The 22,960-nt window shown below is 42.7% G+C and overlaps 1 protein-coding gene across 13 annotated transcripts in view; it reads right to left on the minus strand.

Annotated features, from left to right (window-relative positions):
- The window catches only part of tango2 (transport and golgi organization 2 homolog (Drosophila)), a 281,648-nt gene that overhangs the window by 39,386 nt on the left and 219,302 nt on the right, over positions 1 to 22,960 (minus strand). For 11 of the 13 annotated variants that reach the window (XM_063074127.1, XM_063074117.1, XM_063074123.1 and 8 more), the window contains 3 exons: positions 21,216 to 21,335; positions 4,888 to 5,002; positions 4,118 to 4,192 (listed from right to left, as the gene is read on the minus strand). In XM_063074127.1, coding sequence (XP_062930197.1) covers positions 4,118 to 4,192; positions 4,888 to 5,002; positions 21,216 to 21,335 — 310 coding nt within the window. The remainder of the gene's footprint in view (positions 1 to 4,117; positions 4,193 to 4,887; positions 5,003 to 21,215; positions 21,336 to 22,960) is intronic. The other 2 variants (XM_063074129.1, XM_063074128.1) reach the window with 1 other exon arrangement.

Genomic DNA, 22,960 nt, shown 5'->3' on the forward strand with positions numbered 1-22,960 from the left:
GGTACTGTCAGTCACACACAGCACAAAGCACACATAACATGTACAAGATAGCAAGCACATGTAAGATGTCAATACGATTCAGCCACCCAAAATAAAGTCCAGACCCTGTCCATGAATGTTGCAGAAATCTGCAGTTGACCACAGAACACCCTTTCTTCTGCCGGGCGAATAATGGGACTCCAGCCTGGAAGCCATGCCACACTGCCCCCAGTGGAATGCACCATTATATCTGCTATCATAATTACTGTATATGTGCAATATGTGTTGTGTGACTGTTCTGCATCTTGGCCCAAGAGGAACGCTGTTTTGGATGGCTGTATTCATGAGTACAGTTGAATTACAATGGAACTTGAACGTTCTTTCAAAGTAATAACTTCCACCAAGAAGACTTAGGGGGGAAGCTTCCTTTCCAGGAGACTATCCCTCAATCCCTCCTCCACTCAAATCTAGTAAAGGTTTTGTGCTGTCAAAGAGATTATACTCGGAGACTGGGGGATGTGCAATTTCTCTTGGCTGAGATCCACTTTGGATCAGAGTACAGGCTGGGAAAGTTGTGCCAGGCACCCCACAATTAATGGCACCGTGGCGTCTCATGGGGAGAGCCATGACTTGACTGTCGCCAAGAAAGCAGTAAAACCAAAACATTTTAATGAAAAAAATCTCAAAGGAACTCTGTTCGGATTTGTTTTATATCAGAAAAGAGTAAGTACTTTTAATAAAAATCACTCAGAAAATGCTCCAACCATCAATAAAACTCAGCTTTAAAACACATATACAGGCTTTTGTCGTACATTGCATGAATAAGCTGCTTGTCTGGTCTTTTCTGATTTCACGTCTGGCAGAATTAAATTTATTCAGGGAGAATTTTGAGTGCTTATCCTTAATTACCATCATTTTCACAAGAGTGAATAACATAGTATTCTCTTTGTATTCTTGAGAAAAAAAATGATAGATATAGAAACTCTAAATTCAATCACACTTTAACATGTTGCTTTTTTCCATCTTCAACTACATTAAAATTACCCAGAACAAATACTTATAGCTTCTTAATTCTGGCAGCTGGCACTGAACATCCCCAAGGGTGGGGTACAGTGACTGCAGCGGCAACCTGTTTATTTCAAATGCGACTTAAGCTGTGGGGTTTCTCTACTTTGATCGTGTACAAGGCATAAAATGAGCGTGAACTAAATATAAGGTAGCTGACACTTTGAAACTCCAGCATGCTAAAAACAGCAAAGAAACCAAGAAAACTCATTGAAGCAAGTTCCCCAAGTCACTTGCATGTTGAAAATACATTATTAAACATTCAGAAAATTACTTAAAAATTCACCTTCTTTCCATATCAATCTTTATCTTCCACAACATTGAGGCCTTCAGCGTATTCATTTTTTCTCTAATAAAATGTAGCTCTTTTTAAATTACAAGACCCGGACATTTTTTAAAAATTGACAACATCTGGTTAGTTTTTCAATCAGAATTTCTTTCCAAACAAGATAACTGGGAACGGGTTCAATGACTGAGAAGATTTTGGAGCATAAGAATACTTATTGGGATGTGGTTACTTCCATACAACAGCACTGCTAATAACAGGTCACAACTAGAAAAGTAAAGGCATTCTTCCAAGCAGAAAAATCCGGTGAGTTTCTTTCCACTACTCATTTCTGACAAAGACCTGATGAAGGGTCTCAGTCTGAAACATCGACTATTTACTCCTTCCCATAGATGTTGCCTGGCCTGCTGAGTTCCTCCAGCATTTTGTGTGTGTTCCAAAGACTTTGCCTCCTCTGCTCTATTCTGTTGGGTGGCAGGGTGGAGATATGTCTTTACCAAAGGAGGTGTAAGGCACTCTTTCCCTCTGCTGGCCTGTTGGTCACCTTTGGAGCATCTGTTTAGTGTCCCACACCCCGATCAGGGTCATGTGAAGCCATGAGGGCAGGTGGCAGATGGTTGTATGAGCAGCTGGTGCATATCACAAGTCCTGGTTATGTAACCACTGACACCAGGCAGACAATCTCTCTTGATAATAGCTGGGGTCACCTGTCTTGTAAAAACGCTGTCCAGAAGAAGTCATTGGCAAACCACTTCTGTAGTAAAATTTGCCAAGAACAATCACGGTCTCAGAAAGACCATGATCGCCTACGTTGTACAACATGGCACATAATGAACGAGCTAAATTCTGTAAGCTGATAACTTATATTTACACAGTATCTTTAACATTGTAAAATCCCCCTACAGGAGTACTAAATATAGCGTATTGTGAGAAGTATTGGGCCCTCTATCTAAGAAAAGTTGTGCTGGCATGGGAGAGTGTCCAGAGAAGGTTCACGGCAATGATTCGGGGAATGGAAGGATTAATGTATCTAGAGCTACTCGTTGGAGGCTAGAAGAATGGAGGGGGGGGGGGAGAATCTCATTGAAACCTATAGAATATTGAAAGGTCTCGATATAGTGGATATGGAGAGGATGTTTCCTATAGTGGGTCGGTCTCAAACCAGAGGGCACAGCCTCAGAATAGGAATGTCAATTTAGAATAGAGATGATGAAGAATTTCTTTAGCAGAGATTAGTAAATCAGGGAAAAGGCAGGAGAAAGGGGTTGAGAGTGATAATAAATCAGCCATGATGGAATTGAGGAATAGACTCAATGGGCTGAATGGCCTTATTCTGTTCCTATGTCTTATGGTCTTATTTAATAGAAGAAATGTGGGACAGGGCGGTAAAGGTAAGCATAATGCTTTACAGTACAGGTAACTGGCGTTTAATTTCCACTGCTACCTGTAAGGAGTTTGTACATTCACCCCATGCCTGTGTGGGTTTCCTCCGGGTGCTCCGGTTTCCTCCCACAGTCCAAAGGCGTACTGGTTTGTAGGTTAATTGGTCATTGTAAATTGTTTTTTGATTAGGCTAGGATGAAATTGGGGGATTGCTGGATGGCACGTCTCAAAGGGCTGAAGGGCCTATTCAATGCTTTACCTCAATAAATAAATATAATCAACAGAACTTGACAGCTCTGTTCCCTATCTCCTTCAATACCCGTCTATACGAAGAGGCATAATTTTAAGGTGACTGGAGGAAAGTTTAGGGGGGGATGTTTGAGGTAGTCATTTTACACAGAGAGTCAGGTGGATGCATGGAACACAATGCCGGGGTGACGCTAATGGCAGATACATTACAGGCATTTAAGGGACTCTTAGATGGAAGAAAAATGGAGGGCTATGTGAAGGGTTCGATTGACCTTGGAGCAGGCTAAAGGGTCAGAACAACATTGTGGGCTGAAGGGCCTGTACTGTGCTCTGTTGTTCCGTGCCTGTCAATGAGTTTGCAAAGAGTCTTGTTTTATGCATCATCCTTGTTTTCCAATCCTCAGCATTCTGCGGAAAAGTTAATTAAAAGCAGAGGATGTTTGCTGCTACACTATCAGGGCACTATTCCACATGCACGGAGACCATGTAAATTGGTTGGTTTTGAATTCTGGCTGAATTCAGAAATAATTGAATGAATATCACAGATGAATGACTTGCATCAGGCCAATTTCAGATACAGACAATGAAAGCAAATTTCCTGAATTTGCATAATTTGGGATTGAATTTGAAAGGCTGTGACATACGCCGACAGAAGACAAAGTTCTACACCTCAGGCCTACGATAGGCCTCAATGTAACAGTGAGGGAGGCCACCAGCAGAAACGTCAGAGTGGGAGCAGGATAGTGAATTAACATTGCAGAATAGAGAAGGCTTAAGGCTGATTTATACTTGTGCGTACGGGCTATGCCATAGGCCTGATTTATACTTTTGCGTAGCCCTACGCCGTAGCGAGCATGCGTAGTTGTGTCTGCATCGCTCTGCAATTCACCACCAAACGCTAGTTGGCAGTGGGGTTTCTATGCCACTGTGTTGAGTTTCTTTGTGAGAGACATGGACGAGGAAATGCATTTCAAATATTTTCGGATGTTGGCAGGTAGATTTGACGATTTGGTTCATCGTCTCCAACCATTTATTTCACATCAGTGTACAGACATGGCAAGAAAAGCAACCGGAAATGCATAGGAGGAAATGCGATGCTACCAAGCAGACCAATCACAGTTGTTGCGGTATGCGTTGCCGCGACGCGTGAGTTACCTTTTTGGGGAGGTGCACGTCACCCTACGGCGTACTTTTGACGCACAGGTATAAATCAGCTTTTTGGGGCCGCTCCTGTGGAATGAGCACAGGTACTGTGTAAAGTGATTGCTCAGTCTGCATGTGGCTCTTACAACGTAGAGGCCACTATATCATGAACAGTAAATGCAGCACGCGAGATTGGAAGAAGAGTAAGTTTTGCTGGAACAAGTGGGGGGAGGAGAGGGTTGATGCTTTGCTACTGCTTGTGCATGGGAGGGTGGAGAAGGCTTTGCAGTGATAAATATTTCTGTCATTCATTCTTTGGGGTTTTTCTTCTGTTTCATGGATGTCTGTGAAGAGTAAGGATTTCAGGTTGTATACTGTATACATTCTCTGATGTTAAATGAAACCATTGAACCACTGAATGATTGCTTCACCTAGAAAGACTGTTTGGGTCCCTGGGTGGTGGGAAGGGAAGAGATGAAAGATGAGTATTCTGTCACCTGTAGTTCCACAAGCACAGAAACAGGCCCTTTAGCCCAACCTGTCCGTGCTAACCTACCCTCTCCAAGCACTTGTCCAATGCCTTACTGCTAAAAGTGTCCGAGGAAAGACTTTCACCCCAAACCCCCTTCTTAAATATCTTTGGAGCCACAAAAATGTTCCTAATATTGATATAAAGTACTGATGGCTAGAGGGATTAAATGGTCAAACTCTTTCAATACTTATCCACGTTTTATTTAACCAAAGTCAGCAGCACCCAACATAAGCTATTGGTTTGAACTCACCTGAAGTCTGCAGTTAACAAGTTAAAACCATTATAGAGATGTCCCTGCAATGAAATTTTCTTCAAGTAGCTCAATCCATCGATATCTTGAGTCAGAAAGTTTGGCACCAGAAAGCCTTCAATAACAATTTTTTAAAAATCACATGGTTAAGTTCAAACAACAGGAATTCTGCAGATGCTGGAAATTCAAGCAACACACATCAAAGTTGCTGGTGAACGCAGCAGGCCAAGCAGCATCTATAGGAAGAGGCGCAGTCGACGTTTCAGGCCGAGACCCTTCGTCAGGACAAACTGAAGGAAGAGTGAGTAAGGGATTTGAAAAGATCTTTGGAGCAACAAAGGGATTGCTTTCAAATCCCTTACTCACTCTTCCTTCAGTTAGTCCTGACGAAGGGTCTCGGCCTGAAACGTCGACTGCGCCTCTTCCTATAGATGCTGCTTGGCCTGCTGCGTTCACCAGCAACTTTGATGTGTGTTGGTTAAGTTCAAGCTTATTGTCATCTAGCTGTACATATATACAAACAAACGAAACAACATTCCTCTGGACCATGGTGCGCCTACAATAATTATATCATATACAGCACATAAACCTAAATATTACAAGTAAGTTAATAAAGTACAATTCCAAATGCATGTGAAATGAACAACACAGGTAAACAGTAAACATGCTCACTGTCCTAGTGACAGGATCTCAGTGGTGGCAGGGTATTCATTAGTCTCACAGCTTGTGGGAAGAAGCTGTTACTCAGTCTGTCACCTAGTCCTGATGCTCCTGTACCTTCTTCCTGACAGTAGTGGGTCAGAGAGATTGTGGGATGGGTGGTAGGGATCCTCAACAATCCTTTGGGTCTTCTATGTTTATATAAATGCTTACAATGTTAGACACAGTTTGCAGAATATTAAATAAATGTACAGATTTCATATATTTCATTAGAAGTTTGAGGAGATTTGTTTTGTCACCAAAGACACTCGCAAATTTCTACAGATGTACCGTGGAGAGCATTTTAACTGTTTGGTATTGGGGGGGTGGGGTGGTGGAAGGGGCTACTGCACAGGATCAAAGTAAGCTGCAGAGAGTTGTGAACTTAGTCAGCTCCATCATGGCACTAGTCTCCCCAGTATCCAGGACATCTTCAAGGAGCGATGCCTCAAAAAGATGGCGTCCATCACTAAGGACCCTCATCACCCAGGACATGCCCTCTTCTCATTGCTACCATCAGGGAGGAGGTACAGGAGCCTGAAGACACACACTCAATGATTCACCACAGCTTCTTCCCCTCTGTCATCTGATTTCTGAATGGACATTGAACCCATGAACACCACCTCACTACTTTTTATTTCTATTTTTTGCACTACTTATTAAATTTAATGATTTAGTACATATATTCATACAGTAATTCAGTTTTTTCTCTATTATTATATACTGCATGGTACTTACTGCCACAAAGTTAACAAATTTCATGACAAATGTCGGTGATATTAAACCTTATTCTGATTCTGATATTTCAAGATTACAGAAGCATAAATGGTTAACACTGTAAGACTAAAGCGAAATCTCTTTACAACTAGGAAATTCTTGAATTGAGCAGCACCACACTTGGCCTACTGTGCAAGGTTAAAAATAAAAAAAGGACATTTTGTTTATAAAGGAATTCATGCTCTGTACCTTCCTTTCTCCACTTTCCTGCATAGATTTTCTAAGCTTTGCAGCACATTAGTATTGAAACAGTGAGCGGGATGGGACAGAACTTAGTTCTGATACTGCCCCACAGTTGAGAAGCCTACTTGAGAAGTTAGGGTGGTGGAAAATTCATTGACGTTAAGGTGATCAATCAATCCTAATTACCAGCAAGCCTGGTCATCCCATTGCCCAAGTCAACAAATACGATCAATGTATGAGCTCAGGAATAAGACGGTATTCAACACATCACCCCAAATATCTGTCCACAACGGCATCAGTATCAAGGAGAAATCACTCCACTGGTTGGAGTCATTTCTCAGGCAAAGGTGGCTACAGTTACTGGATAAATTGCGTCAGTCTGTGAAGCCTGAAAGCCTTGTCACACTGGAATATAACAAAGGCGTAATTCCTTCAGCCTGCAACTCCACCAAATTTTCTCTAATCAGCTCTGTCATGTTACTTCAGCATCACAGGAAACAATGCTCCTAACCAAGCTTTAAAAAAAAATTTATTGAGATAAAGCGCAGAATAGGCCCTTCTGGCCCTTCATGCCACCAAGCAATTCCCCTCAAACTTAATCCTAACCTAACCACTGGACAATTAACATCTGCTTCACTGTGAAAATGACAGCTCATTGAATTGGCAGCAGACTTCCAATATTAGTTATAAGTAATATGAGTGTGGCGGCAGGGTATTGTACGTTAGCACAATACTTTACAGTGGGTTTGTAAGGAGTCTGTATGAACTCCGTGACTGTCTGTGTTTCCTCCCATGTTCCAAAGATGTACAGTTAGGACTACTGAGTCGTGGGCATGCTATGTCAGTGCAGGAAGCGCGGTGACACTTGTGGGCTATCTGCCACAATCGTTGCTGTTTTTATCTGACGCAAATGACACATTTCACTATATGTTTCGATGTACATGTGACAAATAAAGCTAATCTTTAATCATCTAAGACTTTTGCACAGTACTATATTTGTCAAAGCGGAGCAGTGAGTGAGTTACTAAATCTGGCAGGAGCAAAGGATGTTGGGAATGGCGAAGGTGGAGTGCCGTGGGAGGGGTGTGGGTCAAGTGGCAGAAAGGGAGTGCCAGGCACAGAGAGGGGTGGTGTGGGTGCAGATACACCCAGCCCTGAACCTCCAGTCAGGATCACTTGATTCCAAACAATCGGTTTATTGATCATTACAGAATGTCTCTGTGGTGTTTTCCCGCTTCCAACTATGATTCCCCTCTCCCTACCCCCTTCCCACTCTCAGTCCACAATAGAGACCCATATCAGAATCAGGTTTATCACCACTCACATATGTCATGTTTTTTTTGTGTGGTAGCACAGTGTATAAAATTACAACAGTACTTTACAAAGGTCTTGGGCACCCTAGCTATATATATGTGCCACACACAAAAGTTGCTGGTGAACACAGCAGGCCAGGCAGCATCTATAGGAAGAGGTACAGTCGACGTTTCGGGCCAAGACCCTTCGTCTCCTGATGCTGCCTGGCCTGCTGCGTTCACCAGCAACTTTTATGTGTGTTGCTTGAATTTCCAGCATCTGCAGAATTCCTGTCGTTTATATATATGTGCCTATGACTTTTACACAGTACTGCACCTCTTGCATCTTATTATTTACCTACATGCACTTTCTCTGCAGCTTTTACACATTATTCTGTACTGTTAAGAATTTTACTTTGTTCTACCTTAATCTATAATGATATGATCTGTACAAACCAAGTGTTTCCAATCTGTGGTTCATGGACCCCTTACTTAATGGTATTGGTCCATGGCATAAATGAGTTTGGGAACCCCTGGTATGAACAGTATGCAAGACTGAAACTTGATGCATAAACCAATAATTTTGCAAATGGATCAGAATGAGAATCAGGTTTAATATCACCGGCAAATGTTGTGAAATTTGTTAACTTTGTTGCAGCAGTACATTGCAATACATGATAATTTAAAGAACAAAAACATCTGTGAATTATACAGTATATACATTAGTTAAATTAAATAACTAGTGCAAAAACAGGAACAAAAGCATAGTAAGGTAGTGTTCATGGGTACAACGTCCATTCAGAAATTGAATGGCAGAGGGGAAATAGCTTGCTCCGGAATTGAGTGTGTGTCTTTAGCTTCCTTCCAGATGGTAGCAATGGGAAGAGAGCATGTCAGGGTGATTGATGCTACAAATATACTGTGGAATTGGAGACAAATATATCACAAACAACACATTAGAGGTTTGCACACACAATTCGTTAGTGGTGGACTTGTGTGTTTTCCGAGCAGTACTGTGTGTGAAAGGTATGTGACTGCTGCGAATGATTCCAGGATAGAAGATGATACTGACAGCAGCTCTCCCCAGTGGTAGCCACTGAACAGGAACACCAAATGTACAAGGGTAAGTTGGTCAGGGAAATGTCCAGTCCAATTTCATGAGATCCGACTAGGACTGATGGCTTCATATAAACCAAGGAAAATGATCTGAGTGTGCAGTTTGTAAGTCAAGCCTATGCTGAGTTGAATAAAGTTGTGAAAACACAAGGAACAGCAGGTGATGGAATCTGGAACCACACACAAAGTGTTGGAGGGACTCAGCGGATCAGGCAGCATCTATGAGAAGAGATGGACAGAATATACGATAGCACACAGCTTTTATTTGTTTTTTCAAATTTATTGAGATGCAGCATTGAACAGGCCCTTCTGGCTCTTTGAGCTGCACCACTCAGCAATCCCCTGATTTAATCCCAGCCTAATCACAGGACAATTTACAGTGACCAATTAACTTACCAACCGGTAGGTCTTTGGACTGTGGAAGAAAACCAGAGCAAGCAGAGGAAACCCACGCGGTTATGGGGAGACCATACAAACTCCTTACAGGCAGTGGTGGGATCAGAACCCGGCTCACTGGTACTGGAAAGCGTCGTGCTAACTGCAATGCTACAATGCGGCTGGATTGGGATTCAATTCCCAGCTCCGTCTGTGAGAAGTTTGTTCGTTCCCCCCAATGCCATGTGAGTTTCCTCCCACATTACAAAGACATACATGGGTGAGGATTAGTAAGTTGTGGGCGCGCAATGTTGGCACCAGGAGCATGGTGGCATTTGTGGGGTGCCCCAGCAGTCTTTATGCAAACAACACATTCCACTCTGGTTTCAAAATACATGTGACAAATAAAGCTAACCTTTACATGTTTCAGGTCAAGACCCTTCATCTGGCCTGTCTTGGTGAAGCATCATTATCAAAACATTGCCTATCTATTCCCCTCCATAGAAGCTGCCTGACCTGCTGAGTTCTTTAAATAAAATCACAGCTGATTTGATGGTAACTGCAACTCTCCTGTCTGCTGCATGGTGACTTATCAACCCTTGCTTATCAAGTTTGTATTTCATCATCATCATTATGTGCCGTACCTTTGATGTGGACGATCATGGTCTTCTGACTATGATTGCTCTTGGCAAAAGTACCTATTTACCTTAATTAAATAGTCTCTGCTTCCACTGCCCTTTGAATAAGAATTACAAAGACTCACAATCCTCAAAAACCTTTACTGCATTTCTGCCTTACATGGGTGATTCTTGTTAGGACATATTCTGGTGTTCGGGTATATAGCAAATATTAATATCAACAGCAACCAACCTCCAGATCTGAATATGGATTGCAGATTGAATTTAAAATGCATCTTGGAACGATGGTCTTCCCGAAACTGCATTTTAGAGTAAGTTGCAGACCAGGGAACACCCAATTGACTGATTTATGTCTGCATATGCATGAAGGAAATCAATACTCCATTGTATGAATACAACCAGAGACCACAACATTTACTGTAAGAGGCAGATCAGGAGACATCCAATTGAATGAGATGTCTGTATATTCTGAATGCAATCAACACCCCATCACATGAATAAAACAAATGAAACTCAGACACCACAGTAATTAACACTCATTTTGGGTGCATTGGTGGGAAGATCCCGCAATCTGGATAATATCATGTAACTGAAAAAGAAGCATTATAAGGGCATTGTGACTATGTAACTTGTCCTACTACTTTTGTTCTTTAACATATAAAAATGTGCTGTAATGTTGGCTCTCTCTCTCCTGACTCCAACGGCTCTCAGCTTGTGAGAGTCCCGAATAAAGGCTTTTATATTTTCCAGCTGTGTCTCTCTGGTGACTTTGCTCACAGTCACAACAATCCCTTAATTTAGTTTCTCTCCCAGAGGAATCACCTTCTCCATAATAGGTCATCTTTGCCGAATACAATCGTATGTTGTATATTTCCATCATCCCTTCTCAGCCTTTTGAAATCTATAGACATAAAATCAGCCTTTTCTCAAAAGGCAACCTACTATTCTGGCAAATAAACTAGAAAATATTTTCCCAGCTGCTCCAAATATATCTAACCTTAAACATAGAGAGATTAGAAAGAAAGAAGAAAAATTAGCTTTATTTGTCATATGTACATCAAGACATAGAATGAAATGAGTTGTTAGCATCAAATCAAATCAGCGATGATTGTGCTGTGCACCCTGCCAGTGTTGCCAAGCCAGTGTATTTATTTAGAGATAAAGTTACAATTTAAAGTGGTTCATAGAGCCTATATGACTAAAGATAAGCTCCCTCATTTTTACTCAGATTTTTCTCCATACTGTAATAGGTGTAATGTCGAAGAGGCCTCTCTAATTCATATGTTTTGGTCCCGTCCGTGGCTTGATAAATTTTGCAAAGAAGTATTTCAAACTTTCTCGGAGCTTTTTAAAGTAAACTTTAAACCCAACCCTCTGACTGCCTTGTTTGGCATCGCTGGAGGAAATGATTTTACTCTTAAGCTGAATGATTTGCATATTTTGGCTTTTATTTCTCTTTTAGCCAGAAGAGTTTTGTTGCTTAAATGGAAAGATGCCACTCCGCCTACTCACGCCCATTGGTTGATTGATGTTATGTCATGTTTAATTCTAGAGAAGATTAGGTGTTCTATTTCTATACCTAGACAAGATTTTTTCACATTATGGGGACCTTTTTGGAACTACTTTCACAATTTTCAATTTGTTCAGCAATGATGATGGCTATTATGTTTGAATTTATGACTATATGTCAGAGATTCTTTTCTTTTAACCAAACAGCTTTTTTTTCTCTCTTTTGTTATGGCATTTTGTTTTTGCTTTAGATTAGAATAAAAGATACCTTTTCAATATTATGGTTAATTTACTACACATAGTTATGGGGCATTTCAACCTTGTTTCTGTTTCCATAATATCATAATGTATTTTGTATTCGTCTATGCAAGTAATTAATAAAAATATTGAAAAAGAAAGAAAAGAAAGAGATAAAGCATGGAGTAGGCCCTTCTGGCCTTCAAGCCTCAGCACCCCAGCAACAGCCGACAACCCTAATTTAACCCTAACCTAATCATGGGATCACTTACAATATCCAGTGTCTTTGGACTGTGGTAGGAAACTGGAGGCAAAGGAGAAAACACATGCATTCCATGGGGAGGATGTAAAGTGACCTTTTGCAGAGTGATGTGACTATGAAGAAGCCACTGGAGAGACGCAGCTGGGAGTTATAAAAGTCTTTATTTTGCACACACACAAGAGGGGAGGGTTGAGGGGGAGGGGGAGGGAGAGGTGAAGGGGAGAGGGGGAGGGAGAGAGAGAGGGGGGAAGGGGGAGGTGGTGGGCTAGAGTTTACCCATGGAGACTAATAATCATATGCAGTCCTCCAAATGTGGTCATCAATGCCACATACATATAATTCTTGTACAATTTCCCTGGTCAGGCCTTCAATTTCCCCAGCAGTAAACTATCATGACCTGCCAGCTTTCCTAATTACATGCTAGCCTTTTGTGACTTATGAACCAGGGTGCACAGTTCCTTCCATATTGCAGAACTTGGCAATCTAACAGTTTGATAATATGAACAGAAACACAAGATTCTGCAGATGCTGGAAATCCAGAGCAATATGCACACAATGCTGGAGGAACTCAGCAGGTCAGGCAACAGCTACTGAAAGGAATAAAGAGTCAATTTTTTGAGTAAGGGTCTTGGCCTGAAATGTTTCTTTATTGAATTGAATTCAAGTTTAATTGGTATTCAATCATACATGAATACAGCCGAACGAGACAGCATTACTCCGGGGCCAAAGGTGTACAAAGCACACATAGCATGTATAAGATAGAGCCACACAATAAAAGAGTCTCAGTTCAAGCCACCCAATGCCCCTGAAATCTGTAGACAACCACAACAGAGATTGTCTGCTTGTCTGCTGAGTGAACACTAGGGGAGGGGAGCACCAATTCCAGCCTGGACGCTGTGCCACACTGCCCACCAGACGCTGAGTCCATTTTTCTGCTGAGTGGGGGGTGGGGATGTTGTGGAGCACCACCAACTCCAGCCCAAATGTAGTCCCATGCCACCTTGGTGGAGCGCACCAGCTGCCAATATCTCTGTCCTGGCGGCAGTCAACAGGCAACAGCATCTGTTCAGAGATTTCCATAGATGTTGCCAGACCTGCTGAGTTCCTCCAGCATTTTGTGTGTTTTTTACATGCCAAAATGGAAATCTTCACATTTTCACTCCTTTTACCAAATCTCTACCCACTTGCAGTCTTATCAACGTCACTTTAGGGAGCCTCATTATGCTTTCTTCTCAATTCTCTCTCTTACTTTGCTTGTGGCAACAGCAAATTTTTAATTATATCTTAATACTTTAATAATTATACCTTCATCTAAGTCACATATACATAAATTGTAAAGCACTGAGCTCCCAGCACCAGTCCCTGGGAGACGCTTCTCGTCAAGCTCTACAACCAGAGAAGAAAACACTTTGCCTGTTCTCTGGTTCTATTTGCCAGCCAGTCTTCTATCAATGAGAATAAATTACCTCCTACGTAATGTGGTTGTGTTATTATTTATAAAGAATTCTAAAAATAGGAACTATAACTATAAAATAAACATCAATAAACAGGAGATTCTAAAGGAACATTTTATCTGGAAGAAAATTAACGTTGACTTTGTAGGGAACACACATAAAAGTTGCTGGTGAACACAGCAGGCCAGGCAGCATCTATAAGAAGAGGTACAGTCGACGTTTCGGGCCAAGACCCTTCGTCTCCTGATGCTGCCTGGCCTGCTGCGTTCACCAGCAACTTTTATGTGTGTTGCTTGAAATTCCAGCATCTGCAGATTTCCTCGTGTTTGCGTTTTTAAATTAACTTTGTGGGGAACTCAATTAGAACTCACAGCTGCTAAGTTAATAATGGAGTCCATTATGAAGGATGGAGGTTCATGGCACTATATCTATTGAGATACAGTGTGGAATAGGCCCTTTAGGCCCTTCAAGCCACGCTGTCCTGCAACCCCCGATCTAATCACGAGACAATTTACAAATGATCAATTAACCTACCAACCAGTACATCTTTTGGACCATGGAAGGAAATCGGAGCACCTGAAGCACCCAGCAGTCATGGGGAGAATATACAAACTCCTTACAAGCAGTGATGGGAATTGAACCCAGGTCACTGGTACTGTAAAGCATTCTGCTAACCACTATGCTACTGTGCTGACCAAGGAGGGACGTGATATTTTTAAAGAAGGCCAAAGTCAGTAAGGTTTCTTTAAGGGGAAATCTTGCATGACTAATCGGTGGGAATTCTTTGAGGAGATAACCAGTGGGCTGAGTAACCTGTTTGTGCAGTGTGAATTCTATATGAGGGATGTACAGGCCTAAGTGGCCAGCTCTGAATAGTCAATCCTCTGGCGCAGCAGTACTTCATAGCATGAACAACTAGGGTACACTCTCCCCTTGACTGTGTGGGTTTCCTCTGGGTACTCTGGCTTCCTCCCACATTCCAAAGACGTACAGGACAGGGTTAGTAATTTTACAGGCACGCTGTGTTGGCGCTAGAGGCATGGTGACACTTCTGGGGTACCCTCCTCCCCCAGCACACTCTCGGACTGTGTCGGTTGTCGATGCAAATGCATATTTCACTTTATGTTTTACGTACATGTGACAAATAAAGCTAACTTTATTTTATCTCTATTCTGAGAGAGCTGCGCTATGCTATTGGTAACGTTCCAATGCTTAATATTGTATAAGAAACATTTCAAAACTGAAACAAGGACCAAATACATCTTTAATTCATGACCTTCATTTAATTCAATCTTTTAAAAGAACTTTTTGAAATGTAAATTTAATACAACCTCCGGAAGGCAATTTAAAAAAATAATTTATTAGCAAAGCAATTCCCTAATGCGGTTATTCCTGCTGCTTTGCACTTTGTCTTCCAGGCAACTGGAGTGACAGACAGGAGAGCAGAGCTGCAGTTTGTCTGTGCCACAGAACGCACAACAACAGGTCAGTCTCCAGGTGCTGGTGGGCACTAAAAATAGATTCATGGAAGGGTAGCAGGTGTTTATTTGGTTTCTAATCTTAAAACAACAACAAAAAAAGAAAAATTACATCTGATTATTTAGGAAAATTTGTCCTGGCAAAAATTTGCCCTCAATGTGTGAGAAGGACTGGGAGAACAGCTTCAATTACAAGCCTTCATCAACTGATGGATTCTCAACAAGGATTTCAGTCTGGAAGTGAACCTGGGTTTTAATAATGGCCTTGGCAAGTGAAATTCTCCATTAGCAACTAATTAAACAAATTAACTGAAGCTTGAAAGCTGCCTACAATACTGTGCAAAACTCTAAAGTGCATAAACTTTTTTATTTCTGTTTTTGCATTACTTATTTTAAATTAACTATTTAATATACACACACAGACTGTAATTCTGCTTTTTTTTCTCTCTGTGGTATCATGTATTGCACTGTACTGCTGCCACAAAGTTAACACATTTCATTACATATCCCAATGATATTAAACCTGATTCTAATTTAAGAGATTGTCAGATAGGCACATAGATGATAGAAGAATGGAGGGTTATTTGAAGGAACACACATCAAAGTTGCTGGTGAACGCAGCAGGCCAGGCAGCATCTCTAGGAAGAGGTGCAGTCCACGTTTCAGGCAGAGACCCTTCGTCAGGACTAACTGAAGGAAGAGTGAGTAAGGGATTTGAAAGTTGGACGGGGAGGGGGAGATCCAAAATGATAGGAGAAGACAGGAGGGGGAGGGATGGAGCCAAGAGCTGGACAGGGGATTGGCAAAAGGGATATGAGAGGATCATGGGACAGGAGGTCCGGCAAGAAAGACAAGGGGGGTGGGGACCCAGAGGATGGGCAAGAGGTATATTCAGAGGGACAGAGGGAGAAAAAGGAGAGTGAGAGAAAGAATGTGTGCATAAAAAGAAGTAACAGATGGGGTACGAGGGGGAGGTGGGGCCTTAGCGGAAGTTAGAGAAGTCGATGTTCATGCCATCAGGTTGGAGGCTACCCAGACGGAATATAAGGTGTTGTTCCTCCAACCTGAGTGTGGCTTCATCTTTACAGTAGAGGAGGCCGTGGATAGACATGTCAGAATGGGAATGGGATGTGGAATTAAAATGTGTGGCCACTGGGATATCCTGCTTTCTCTGGCCGACAGAGCGTAGATGTTCAGCAAAGCGGTCTCCCAGTCTGCGTCGGGTCTCGCCAATATATAAAAGGCCACATCGGGAGCACTGGACGCAGTATATCACCCCAGTCGACTCACAGGTGAAGTGTTGCCTCACCTGGAAGGACTGTTTGGGGCCCTGAATGGTGGTAAGGGAGGAAGTGTAAGGGCATGTGTAGCACTTGTTCCGCTTACACGGATAAGTGCCAGGAGGGAGATCAGTGGGGAGGGATGGGGGGGACGAATGGACAAGGGAGTTGCGTAGAGAGCGATCCCTGCGGAATGCAGAGGTGGGGGGGAGGGAAAGATGTGCTTAGTGGTGGGATCCCGTTGGAGGTGGCGGAAGTTACGGAGAATAATATGTTAGACCCAGAGGCTGGTGGGGTGGTAGGTGAGGACCAGGGGAACCCTATTCCTAGTGGGGTGGCGGGAGGATGGAGTGAGAGCAGATGTACGTGAAATGGGGGAGATGTGTTTAAGAGCAGAGTTGATAGTGGAGGAAGGGAAGCCCCTTTCTTTAAAAAAGGAAGACATCTCCCTCGTCCTAGAATGAAAAGCCGCATCCTGAGAGCAGACGCGGCGGAGACGGAGGAATTGCGAGAAGGGAATGGCGTTTTTGCAAGAGACAGGGTGAGAAGAGGAATAGTCCAGATAGCTGTGAGAGTCAGTAGGCTTATAGTAGACATCAGTGGATAAGCTGTCTCCAGAGACAGAGACAGAAAGATCTAGAAAGGGGAGGGAGGTGTCGGAAATGGACCAGGTAAACTTGAGGGCAGGGTGAAAGTTGGAGGCAAAGTTAATAAAGTCAACGAGTTCTGCATGCGTGCAGGAAGCAGCACCAATGCAGTCGTCGACGTAGCGAAGGAAAAGTGGGGGACAGATACCAGAATAGGCACGGAACGTAGATTGTTCCACAAACCCAACAAAAAGGCAGGCATAGCTAGGACCCATACGGGTGCCCATAGCTACACCTTTAGTTTGGAGGAAGTGGGAGGAGCCAAAGGAGAAATTATTAAGAGTAAGGACTAATTCTGCTAGATGGAGCAGAGTGGTGGTAGAGGGGAACTGATTAGGTCTGGAATCCAAGAAGAAGCGTAGAGCTTTGAGACCTTCCTGATGGAGAATGGAAGTATATAAGGACTGGACATCCATGGTGAAAATAAAGCGGTGGGGGCCAGGGAACTTAAAATCATCGAAAAGTTTAAGAGTGTGAGAAGTGTCACGAACATAGGTCGGAAGGGATTGAACAAGGGGTGATAAAACCGTGTCGAGGTATGCAGAAACGAGTTCAGTGGGGCAGGAGCAAGCTGAGACAATAGGTCGGCCAGGACAGGCAGGTTTGTGGATCTTGGGTAGGAGGTAGAAACGGGAAGTGCGGGGTGTGGGAACTATAAGGTTGGTAACAGTGGATGGGAGATCCCCTGAGCGGATAAAGTCGGTGATGGTGTGGGAGACAATGGCCTGGTGCTCCTTAGTGGGGTCACGATCAAGGGGTAAATAAGAGGAGGTATCCGCGAGTTGTCGCTGTGCCTCGGCAAGGTAGAGGTCAGTACGCCAGACTACAACAGCACCCCCCTTATCGGCGGATTTAATAATAAGGTTAGGATTAGTGCGGAGGGAGTGGAGAGCAGAGCGTTCCGAAGGAGTGAGGTTGGAATGGGTTGAGGTTGGTTATCTGAAGGGAAGGGATAGATTATTCTTAGAGAAGGTTAAAATGTTGACACAATAAACTGGGTAGAAACGCCTGTACAGTTCTGTAGTGTTCTGTCTTCTATGAAAGATCCTTTAAAGATCAATACCTCAAACCTCCCCAGAATGCTCCATCATGGGCACAACCCTCCCCTCCGTTGAGGATACCTACAAGAGGCTGTAGCTCAAGAAGGTGGCATCCATTACTGAGGATCCACACCATCTGGGACACGTCCTTTCCTCATTACTGGAGCTACAGGAGTCTAAAGATTCAGACACATATCTCTCCTCTCTGTCACCATTTTAAAGGTCCATGAACTCTACCTCATTCTTCCCTTTTCTGCACTATGTACTTTTTTTGTAATTTTTAGTAATTTTATATATTTGCATTGTACTTCTGCCACAAAACAACAAATTTCACATCTTCTTGGTCCGCAGATTCTCATTCCTCCAAACCCTTGAGATAAACCAAGTCATCTCATGCCAACACCCCCAAGCATTGGTACTGTAATTATACTCTACTGGCTCTGTTGGGCAGTCCAGGTCATTCACATGCCTGACACCAAATTCCTGAAACAAACATGGAAGCCATTACCAGGCCTCTTTGGAAACAAAATGCATCCCGTTTGACTCATGGAAATAACTGGCCTGTGCCTGCGCAAAGTCAAGGAGAATTCCTGATGGCACCAAGAACCTCCAAACAATTAATTGGGAGCATACAGAGCCACGGACATCCTATCAGGCATGTCTTGCCCCATCTACTACATGAGACGCTGTTGCAGGAAAGCAGCCTCCATCAATAGGAACCCCCACCACACAGGTCATGTTCTCCTCTCACTGCTGTCATCAGGAAGTAGGTACAGGAACCTCAGGACTCAAACCACCAGGTTCAGGTAAGTTACTACCCTTCAACCATCAGGTTCTTGAACCAAAGGGGATAACTTCACTAATCTTCACTTGCCCCATCACTGAAATATTCCCATAACCAATGGACCCACTATCAAGGACTCTTCATTTCATGTTCTCAATATTTATTGCTTATTTATTTATTATTATTCTCTCTTTCTTTTTGTATTTGCACAGTTTGTTGTCTTTTGCACACTGGTTGACTGCCCTAGTCTGTGCAGACTTTCATGATCCTGTTATGGTTATTATTCTACAGATTTTTTGAGTATGCCTGCAGGAAAATGAATCTCTGGTTTGTATATGGTGATAAATATGTACTTTGGTAATAAGTTTACTTTGAACTTTATTGAGTTTATGGTTTCCATATTGGCTTCAGTAGTCATCTAAGAACCCAAAGTGCAACCTCAATTCCAGTCAGAGTAAAAAGAGTTAGGTTCGTTCTGGTCTTGTCAGTTGGTGATTGTTGCTGAGGCTTTAGTTTGCTAATGACACTAGGTCTAAATTCTGGAACTCCCCACTCAACCTGCAACACCTCCAAGTTAATGTACCCGAATTATAGTCTGTTGGCTTTGTTCAGTCACTTGGGCCCGGTTTAAGATGGTACTGGTGAGACACAGCAACATTTTACTGGCAGCAAACAAAGGAACTAACTACTCTATTAACCGTACTTTTTCTGGACAATGATCACTGCAATTAATAGCTTGCAAATTGCCTTTCTGAGTTGTGCTTCTAAACCGCCTGTAAGACCTGGCATTTTTGTGGTGTTCTGGGGTATTTGGCAAAATGGAGTTGCGAAAGTACCGTGGCGTGGCAAAGCCCGGGCCTGACAGCAAGGGACAAGCTGTCGTTTGGACATTGCTGGAATGGTACTTGGGGCCAAACTGAAGCGTCAAAGCCCGGACTTGAGAGCGAGGAAAGAGATAATGTTTGACCAATGTAAGTGTTGGGCCAGATTGAAAAGGTCAGGGTGTTGGGGTTGCAGGCGAGGGACAGGATAGTCTTTAGTTCACTGCTCCACGAGATTTACTTGTCTCTGCGCTGAACTGAGGTTGTGGCCTGCAACTAATGGCTATGGAGTTATCATTCACTTTTCATTGTTTGCACAATTTGTTCTTTTTTTGCAGGAGTGCTTGATGGTGTCTTGTTTTAATGAGTTCTACTGTGTTTCTTTGTTTTTCTGGTTGCCTGTCAGAAGACGAATCTCAAGGATGTGTATATTATACATAATCTGATAATAAATACTTAGAACAGTGTGATGGAATACCATCACCAGTGAGACTGCAGCATTTCAGAACAACAGATCACCAACCACCTTCTCAAGGACAATCTGGCAAGGGTTGTACCAGTGACACGCTGATCCCGAGAACTGAACCACACAAAAAAGTGAAATAAGCTGACATTACTGATAGAGTCCAGAGTTCAAGGCATGGTGTTTGGGGTGACGACCAAAGCCAGAAGGTCAATTGGAAGTCTGGAAATAGTAGCAAGATGGCTGAAGCCCTGGGTCTATGAGTCTGAAATCCACTGGGGAGGTTGGAGGCCTGTTTTTGCGAGTTCACTGGAGGTTGAAGGCCTAGAAGCCTCTCCTGGGGTTGGAGTACTGTCTGTGGGTGTAAGTGGGTGGCAGGGAGGAAAGGCACTTGTTTCACTGTTGTTATTTTGTTCCTTGGGTTATAGAGTCATAGAAAAGTTCAGCACAGAAACAGGCCCTTCAGCCCATCTAGTCAGCACTGAACCATTTAAATTGCTTACTCTCATTGACCTGTACTGGGACCGTAGCCTTGCATACTCCTACCATCCATGCAGCGATTAAAACTTGTCTTAAATGTTGAAATTGAGCTTGCATGCACTAATGCTGACAGGTATTGCTAGCTGTTAACGCAAACAGCATACTTTACAGCATGCTTTGATGCACATGTGATTAATCAATCAAACTGAATGTGAAGAAAATGGCTAATACTACATTTATAATATCATTGTGCTGGTAAGAAAATTAGATGATTCTATCATTAAAGAAATTTAATTACTCTCATCCAACTCCTCAATTTTAATGTGCTTAGCCATTTTGAAATCCCTCTGTCCTGATTATTCCTTATCTCTGTAGTAGTTTATTTCAGCCCTAGAACTGTGAAAGTTTTCTGTATTCCTCTGCCTTTGAGCTTTGCAACTTCATTGCTTGAATAGTTCTTTCCAATGCCAAGGCCACACCCTCTGGAATTCTCCCTACAAACCACCACCTCTCAAGAGCACTTTACTCTTCTAAGGCTCTCCTTAAAACTTTACTCTCCAACCAAACTTCTGGACCAGTGTTTCACTAAAAGTGCCGTATGAATTGTTATTGAAATTATTATCTACTTTTTCAGCGTAAGACACAGATAACTGGGCAGAGGAATATAGATACTTCCAACATTAAATCTAATTTGTTTAATTCCATCTGAGCATGACCAGAACTGTGCAGAAGTTGTGTGCAGCAAAAAACGGCTTGCATCTGCAAGTAGAGGCTTCTCAGTTGTCAGTCTTACCTCTGCCAAGTCCCTCCATGTTGCTAGAGGATTGAAGATAATTGGTCAGTGCAGCACACTTGCCCTTCTTGCTCATACCCAACCATGTTCCTCCTTCCTTCCCTTTTTCCATATCCAGTCCTAGAGGTCATTCATGGAACAGAAGGAAAAAATGGACATACTTGTTTAAGATACAACTCATATGATTCAGTTGAGAATGCGGATACTGATCACAGTCAACGTCAAAAACAAATTGGAATTCAATCACGTGGACTCAAGGTTATATAATGGATCAAAATCAGAACCAGGTTTAATATCACCAGCATATGTTGTGAAATTTGGTAACTTTGTGGCAGCACTACAACGCAATACATGATAAATATAGAGGGGGGGAAGATATTTACATATATAAAATAATTAAATTAAATAAGCAATAAAAAAAAACAAATAAAAAGTAGTGTTCATGTTCAATATCCATTCAGAATCGGATGGCAGAGGGGAAGAAGCTGTTCCTGAATCATTGAGTGTGTGCCTTCAGGCTTCTGTACCAATGAGAAGAGGGCATATCCTGGTTGATGGGGGTCCTTAATGATGGACGCCACCTTTTTGAGGTACAACTCCTTGAATTTAACAGCTCTCTGCAGCTTACTTTGGTTCGATCCTGTATAGTAGCGCCCCCCACCCCCCCGCCCATACCAGGTGGTGATGCAGCTAGTCAGAGTGCTCTCCACAACACATCTGTAGAAATTTTTGAGTGTCTTAGGTGACATACCAACTCTCCTCAAACTCCGAATGAACTATAACTGCTGTCTTGCTGTCTTTATAGCTGCATCAATATGTTAGGACCAGATTAGATCCTCAGATATATTAACACTTAGGAACTTGAAATTGCTCACTCTCTCCACTTCTAATCCCTCTACGAGGACTAGTACGTGTTCCCTCATCTTACCCTTTCTGAAGTTCACAATCAGCTCTTTGGTCTGAGTGCAACATTGTTGCTGTGGCGCCACTCAACTAGCCAGTATATCTCACGCCTGTTTTTGTCACAATCTGAGATTCTGATGAGAATGTATACATACTTTAGTAATAAATGTACTTTTAACTTTGAACTTCAAGAAACAGGGAGCAGAACAAGGGATTCACCAGAATAACATATCTGAGGATAACTTTCTGGAAGTCTGAGGGAATGTTGATTAATTCCAGATGAAGTGATAAAACTTGTTACTTCTTTCTTAATCAGAATCAGGTTTAATGTCACTGGCACATGTTGTGAAATCTGATGTTTTGCAGCAGCAGTATAGTGCAATGGGGTGTATGGGGTGTCAAGGGAGGGGTAGCACCTCTGGTGAAGGGGCTTGCTGTGTCCATTCCAGGGCAGACTGTGGTCCCCAGTTGACACTCAGCTCTCACCTGTGGCTCTACATATCTGTTTGCATGCAACAGTGGTCACACCCCAGTACAGTGCTTCGATAGCCAAGCTAAACCAGGTGAGCGTAGCTAGCAGATCTCATGCCCTGGTGAGACAGGGCCATGTCTGTCCTTGCGTATGAAGTCAGCTCCGGCAAACTGGGCAGATGAGATCTAGAGTGAGATCCAACGGCCAGGAAGGTGGTTCTACAACGCTCCGTGGAGAGCAAAGGGTGTGACAGGACACAGAAGACGTCATGGTCATCCACTGCAACCAAGGAAGTCACCAGCTTGTGACACTTATTTGTACCACTGGATCCAGACTTCTGAGATTGAATGAGTAGAACTGGCACCCGTGC

The sequence above is a fragment of the Mobula hypostoma genome, chromosome 21 (genome assembly GCF_963921235.1).
Source record: "Mobula hypostoma chromosome 21, sMobHyp1.1, whole genome shotgun sequence".
NCBI classification, from domain to species: Eukaryota; Metazoa; Chordata; class Chondrichthyes; order Myliobatiformes; family Myliobatidae; genus Mobula; species Mobula hypostoma.